Here is a 7,500-nt window from a genome sequence, read left to right as displayed (position 1 = left end):
TGTCTCCAGTCGAGAAAACAGATCGTATGACAGCTGGAGAACTTGAAACAGAAACTTAATCCCCCACCGCCCCCACAGGCACACGCCCACCCACAACCCACAATGAGAATAGTAAATAATTAAAAAAAATAACTTACCTTCTGCCCAGGTTCGATGTGTGCATTTATCTGTTTGAGTACCGCCTTGAGTGAGCAGTCATATCGCACTGACAGCTCCTGGATCTTAATCTCACCAGACTCTGGCCAGTTGTCCGGCACCTGTGCAGCGGCTGATGGACAATTGCTGTTACTTTTACAGAGGTAGTTTCTACTTGATGCAGACGGTCCATTAACCAGAGAAACTGAAAACCATCGACAAAAAAAACGACGAGAATGCAAGCAAGATATAAAAAATATACAAAAGCTTACGAAGAAGCCCCTCATAGGTTTCCGTCTCAATATCCAGGAGGCCATTGACCCTTTTGATAGCACCCATCTGCACCTCAATGTCTGCGAGATTCCGTATGACCCAATTTAAGTAGTTAGACACCTGTTGAGGACACCGTGTAGGATAGTGACATCACTTCATTCATATCAAATATGAAAGCAAGAGTTGTAGAATCGTGGAAATGTGGCCTGTACAAGCTGGGCTGCATGAAAGGCCTACCATAAGTGCGTAGGTAAGGCCAAGTCCTACAAGGCCTGAATTAAGCCCATCGTATTTGTTGATTGACGCAACTGCAGCTGTCAACACGATGCAGGCTCCGATGTAATCCTTCAAGTTAAAAGAAAAAGCAAGGTTTAAACAGTGATTAAATGTTTTAGGAGGAATATTTGTATTTTTGTTGTTTAATGATAAATCAATATAGACCTTGATGCTCACTGAACTATGATGCTCGAGGTTTGTAAACCCTTACCAGTCGCACTTCCAGCCAGCGATTGGCAGATGACAAGAAGAGATAAGCAATGTTGTTGGCATCCGTGAGCTCCAGCAACCGCTGTCGAAATCTAACCTCGTGCCTGCAGCACACGCATCGCCAGCCACTCTCTGCACTCTGCCATCGACACAATACCATGCTAACCACTGTAATGCCCCTGCATACCATCCCTCTACATGACATCACAGACGTGAATGAGGAGACAATCCCGTAGGACATTGTAGATACGTCCCATGGTGTACTGCGTGCGAGTCTCCTCTCATGGGAGGCTGAATAAGCTACAAATACGATGTGGAATGAAGAGCGAGTCTTGATCGTGAAGGCTAGTGTCGACCTGCGTCAGTGGACAGGTGGAACAATGGATGAAATGAACAAGACATTGTTTAAGGTATGCTAACCGCCGTGGGAAGCTGATGTTTTGGGAGTTAACCCTTCGTCGGAGAGAGAAAGAGAGAGATATGATTATAGGGTGAGAGGGAGTGAGAGTGGGGTCAGGAAGCACGTGGGGATGAGTATGACTAATTTTGACTGGGAGGGGCAGGGGTTAAAAGTCAAGGGGACTGGGACTGGAATAAAGTGAAAATAATTTAGAAATACAAGTGACAGAAGGACCTTAGATGGACTAAAGCAACTTTAAAAAGTGATTTTTTAAATCATGATAAAATAAAAAGAATATTATGCTAAAATTGCACGTAAAAAATAATTTTAAAAACAATAATACTTGAAACTAAATAGCTGCAATCACAAAGCAATCGCCAAGGGTAAGTGTAATGATCGTTATAATGATTTTACTGACATGTATCTAAACCTTCCTTTGTGAGTCAGGTTGTTTCGTACATATTGCCTTCGTGGTTTGAAGTATATATATATATTGTTATGTTTTTGTGGGGTAGATGGAGGAATAACATTGGAAAGATAGGAGTGTTTTGAGTAGCTTGGTCTGTGAACGTGTAGGAGACATCTCGATGTAACCTAAGTAGGGAAACTGTGAGCTTCAGTGTTACGTGTCACCACACGGGGGGGGGGGGGGGAGGGGGTGATGTGTTAAATTAGGAAGGGTTTAAGGATAATTTATCCTAGTATATGATTGCCACCTATAACTTTCTCCCATGTTTTTGCATTTTTAACAGCTCATACAACCGAGCTGCACGTCCAAGCAGGCAAGAAACCCCGCCTCCAGGAATGACAGCAAGAAAACCATGACCCGGAGTAGATGATTAATGGGCGTGATGTCAGAGAGGAAGAGGAGGGTTAGGTTCGGAGTGGGACATGAAGAAGCAGCAGGACAGAAGCAACTGAGACAGGAGATTGTGGTTGGAAGAGAAGGGCATTATGGCTGGCTTCCCCTCGACATGGTGAAGAAGTCTGTATGATTCTTGTGTTCGTGCTGAGGCGAATTGGCTCACGTGGTGGAGCAAGACGCTGGCCATTGAGTGTTAGGCTGAATTGTGTGAGACCAACCTCGAAGCCTCGTGTTGTGTCATCGGCAGTGTGACCACTCCTCATTTTCATAAATGCCAAGGTGAGCCAATGAAAAAAAGCCAAGAATTCACTAGGTTTGGGAAAAGCGATGGTAATAGAAAACCGATACGCCAAGAAAACCTATAGAAAACCAAGATGCCAAGGTGAACAACGAATAGCCAAGATCTTGTGAAAAAAGCCAAGGAGTGGTCACACTGGCCATCGGGGGAAGAGATGGCGCCACTCTGCAGAGAGCAGCGGCGTTGGCAAGCGTGATCGACGAAAGAAGATGCATGGCAGTTTCTGAGCCCTGGTATTGAGTATCGCTGCCCGAATTGCCTCCTGTATGTTTTCCCGCCCAGAGAGTGGCTGGGCGCCATATTGGGCGCATTTTCCTGCGCAGTGACAAAGCGGTTTGGCAACCTTGAAGCTTGAGAAGCTCATCCCTGGGCACACAGCTTAGTGCCAGGATAAAGGAGGAATTTTTATTGTATTATTCTGTCCCCTTGTCTGTATTAAAGTCTGTGTGGAGGTGCCTCAAATTTAGATTTAGTTTACCTCTTGTTCCGTTTTTATTATTACCATTGTAAATATTTGATTTATTTTCATTAAACCCCATATTTATTTAAATTGCTTGTGTTATCTATTTATCGTGTGTTCGAGTATAAACCCCTGTGCTTCCGTCGGCTCTGCCTTTGCCACCCTCCTGGCCCGCACGCACCATAATCTTTTGAGAATCTCGGCTATTCGCCTCAAAACGAGAAATGTTTGGCTATCCACCAAGGTGGGGGCAAACTCCCTGGACACGACAATATGGACAGAGCTGTGACGATGGAACAACAACTACACAAGATGTACAAAACCACCCAGGTGGGCGAATTTTCGTCGGAACAACACCGAGGCAGTGGAAAATTACCAGGAGGAGGAGGAGGAGGTTGAGGCAGAGTTTGTTTGACTTGGGTGAACAAGAAATGAGACATTTTGGAGAAGCTACTGATACAGCCAAACCTTGATGCTTTTTCAATCTTTCCTGAGTTATACTAATACATCTCACAACTGTTTCTTGTTTTCACCCACCACAAAATCATGGTCAAGTGAGTAATTATTGTGTCTCAGTTTGATTATGTTCTAACGGTGGACGATTGTCTTATTATAATGATGGTTATAAAACGCATGATTTAACCATTTCATTCCAATACGATTTGTACTGTTCAACCTTTGATCTGTTTATGTTCGATTACCTCAATGACTTTGCAAGCACATAATGATTTATTCGTTTATTTGTGTCTGTAGTTACCGTTGTATTAAAGAGAGCAGTCAAGAACCGCCTGTGCCTTTGTCTGCGCGTGACAATCTCAGTACGACGCGTTGAAACTTGCTGGTGGAATTAATGCTACGTGTTAAGTGAACGCTACACGTTAACTGATGCCAGTACAGTAAGCCTCCCTGATCAGGGGAGGCTTCCCCTTGGCGGTCGCCTGCGACTTACCCTTGGCCCGTGATCCAATGATGGCTATATTTTTTGTACCATCATATGACCTTGACCTTCAACATTTATGGATGACGTGTAAATAAAGAAAATGTATCCCCATCAACGATCTATCCATAAAACTCAAAATCATGAAAATCGGAGGAAAATTATTCATGCTACGAATAAAAAGTTGTTTTTTGTTAATTTGGTCACAACCTGAAAAAAGTACGTCAAGGACACGGAACAAATATCAGGTGCACATCTTCAGTGCAGGTCCACTATTATGATGCAAGAACATCTTCTTCTTGTGTGTGACAGCTTGGCTGATCGGTAGCTATCATTTTGTTGGGGTGTGACTAAGCTGCTGATGCTGTGCCCCTATACCAGTACACTGGTACTCATTTCACTGACATCAGAAGGATGACAGGCTGAGTCAATCCCACCTGGTGTTAATTCAGTAGCCAACGGGACTCAAACTCAGGACCCTAAGATCCCAAGCCAGCCACCCTGACCACTGAGCCAACACCAGGCCCAGAGAACATTTTGGAAGGCCACCAGTCTTTGAGATTCTGGATTGGCATAATTGAGCGATGACAAAAAAAAAGTGTTTTCTTTTTTCCAGACCGCCATTTGACCTTCACTTTTAACCTGGAGGCGTTTGATGTAAATTAAGCATAAGCATTCCTTGGTCTATGCTATCTCGAGAGGCCAATTTCATTCCGATCAGACACAGTCAAGTTATGGGGAAAAGGTTAAAATGTCTATCATTGGGTCATGACCTTAAATTAGGTCATGATCAAAAAAATGTCAACCCTGCATTATTGATGTCAACCCTGCAGTTCTATTCCCATTATTGATGCAAAATTTGATAGATACTGCTCGGACATTGGCAGAAAAAAGGGAGAAAAACCTAAGTTGTGGTTTAGCCCCACGTACTTTCTATTCGCATTACTGATGCAAAATTTCATTCCAAAAGTCCCTGCTGCCTTTTCCGAGATATTCCAAAAGTCCAAAATTCCGAGATACAACTTTCACATTTTTTTCAACAACAAAAAAGTGGATTATTACTCAGAGGGGTGTAAGAAACTGATACAATTAAAAAAAAAACATTGGGGTGCTAATTATATAAACAAATCCGACAACAGCAATAAGCCTTCCCCTATGATATAGGGGAGGCTTAATAAAGACTGATATAAAGGAAAGAGAAAAGGGACTGATATAAAGGAAAGAGATCTAAAAACAGTGTTGAAGTCATGGACCACTACTTCAACTGAATCCATATGAATGTTATCTATGGAATCAGGTGCACTCTGCATGAAGATCGACATCAGTGAAACCAGGCGAAGGCTGGACATGATGTGCAAACCAATAGCAGACCTCTCTGAGTCAGTTGTTTGAAACTTCGATTTTCCCATACATTAGTTTAGTCACATCTCACATGGCAGTCTCCGGTATCTTTCTCAAATTCAGAACCACGGACAGTCAAAAACACAAAGAGCAAAGCCTTATCAACAGGATCGGCACCTTGGCTCCCCATGACATTAACGAGCACTTTTCATTCACTTAGACCTCTCGTCTCTTGCAACTTCTCAATCCTTTCCCTCTCTCTCTGTTTTTCCCCTTTATTTCCTTTTGTCTACCTCACCTCTCATACTTTTTCTCTCCTCACTCTCCTTCACCTTTTCTTTTCGTCTGTCCTGCCCTCATTTTCCACTTTTCTCTCCTCTTTCTCCTTTATATCAGTCTTTTGTATTAATTGTTATTATTACTTGCAAAATCGAAGATTTTTCAAGTGTATTGGTCAGTCGATTTTGTTCTTCTGTCTGTCTGTCTGTCTCTGTCAATTACCTACAGGTCACAATTCCAAACCAATCATCATGAAACTTTACCAAGTTGTAGAGGTTGTCTCAATTGCAAAGCCTATTGATTTTGAGATCAAAGGTCAAAGGTCATCTTGAGGTCAAGTTTCTAAAATTGTCATTTTTAATCCGATTCACTTGAAAATTAAACAGCCATTGCATAGTGCATTTCTGAATGAGGAAACCAACTATTTTTGAGGTGAAAGGTCAACTCAAGGGAAAACATCTAAAACTAGAACGGGCACTCGGTAGAGCGCATACCTTCGCCGCCACAATTTTTTTCCGGGCACATTTGAAAAACGTCATTTTAAAACGTCCATGACATCACAACCGTCAGTCCGATTGACGTCAAATTTGGTGTGTAACCTCCTTGAAGGCAGTCCAACAAAATGGAATGATAAACACTGAAAAATTAAAAAGTTGAAAAATGACATCATCTTTTGACGTCATTTTGACGCACTTCCGGGGATGTCACGTCCAATCGGGGACTACCATTCTGAAAGCTCGTAGTTCACTGAACGTTTTAATGTTGGTTTCATGTCAATAGCTCTATTAGATCTGAAGCTTTGCCTACAAGTATATTTTGACCTTGAGTGTGACCTTGACCTTGACTACAGAGTTAATTGGCAAAACATGTACATCAATAAACAGATATTTTGGTACTGATCCTAATGCCTGGATTTGGGAGAGTTTGCTTTATAAGTTATATAGATATTTGAATGTAAAATATCAGGACATTTTAGCCACAATTGAAAAAAGTCATGTTCAAACGTCAATGATGTCATAACGGTCAGTCCGATCAAAGTCAAATTTGGTGTGTGACGTCCTTAAGGTAAGTCCTACAAAACAGTGTGATCAAAACTGATGAGATCGAAAATTGAAAATTTACGTCATCTTGTGACGTCATTTAGACGCACTTCTGATGACGTTACGTCAAATCCGACACTACATATCCGAAAGGTATCTCATCATGGAACAATATGGCAGTGGTTGCATGTCGATAGCTGTATTATGAAGGAAGTTATGCTCAAAAGAGTGTTTTTGACCTTTTCATGACCTTGACCTTGACCTTTGACCCGATCGCACCCAAAATCTAATCAAATCGTCCTTGGATACTCACGAATCATCCCACCAAATGTCATGCAATTCGGTTTAATACTTTCTGAGTTATGCAAATAACAAACAAACACACATATTCACAAATAAATAAATACACAGCGACCAAAACATAACCTTTCGCAGAATGCGAAGGTAATCATCTATTTTCAACTGAAAAATCATCAATTTACATCCTATTAACTTGATAATTAAGCAGCTATTGCATGGTACATCACTGAATTTGGAAAGCTATTTTTGAGGTCAAATGTCAAACTTCTAAAATCATAAATTTCAATCTGAAAAATAATCAATTTTCATCCGATTGACCTGAGCTTTGATTAAGATTGTAAATTTTAATCTCAATGAAATGGACAATTTGATGTATCCATGGCAACCTTTGGAGAGGGGGGGTGGATTTTGCAAGTTTCGTGCTCTGCACGACATCTTTTCCTTGTTTATTTGTTGATTACTTTTTATTTACGATTTTATTATTAAATTATAATGATTTTTTTTTTGGTATCACTTTTTAAGTTGCTTTTGTTTATTTATCTCATCTTCCATAATTTATTCATCTTCCCTTTTATCATTTTTTCTCCCAGTCCCATCCACCTTGACTTTTAACCCCTAAACCTTGACCTTCTCACTGTCAAAACCAACCATCCTCACCCACACATACTCCCTGACACCTGACCCTG

General features: G+C 41.3%; 1 protein-coding gene across 5 annotated transcripts in view; it reads right to left on the bottom strand.

Moving 5' to 3' along the window:
* The window catches only part of LOC147025782 (ATP-binding cassette sub-family C member 9-like), a 175,192-nt gene that overhangs the window by 37,323 nt on the left and 130,369 nt on the right, over positions 1-7,500 (bottom strand). For all 5 annotated transcript variants that reach the window (XM_085880567.1, XM_085880568.1, XM_085880569.1 and 2 more), the window contains 4 exons: positions 896-998; positions 646-753; positions 408-528; positions 138-268 (listed from right to left, as the gene is read on the bottom strand). In XM_085880567.1, coding sequence (XP_085736693.1) covers positions 138-268; positions 408-528; positions 646-753; positions 896-998 — 463 coding nt within the window. The remainder of the gene's footprint in view (positions 1-137; positions 269-407; positions 529-645; positions 754-895; positions 999-7,500) is intronic.

The sequence above is a fragment of the Eptatretus burgeri genome, chromosome 5 (genome assembly GCF_056783735.1).
Source record: "Eptatretus burgeri isolate ZD-2024b chromosome 5, Ebu_testis_v1, whole genome shotgun sequence".
Taxonomy (NCBI): Eukaryota; Metazoa; Chordata; class Myxini; order Myxiniformes; family Myxinidae; genus Eptatretus; species Eptatretus burgeri.
The sequence above is the reverse complement of the archived record's forward strand: the minus strand, read 5'-3'. Positions and strand labels throughout refer to the sequence as shown.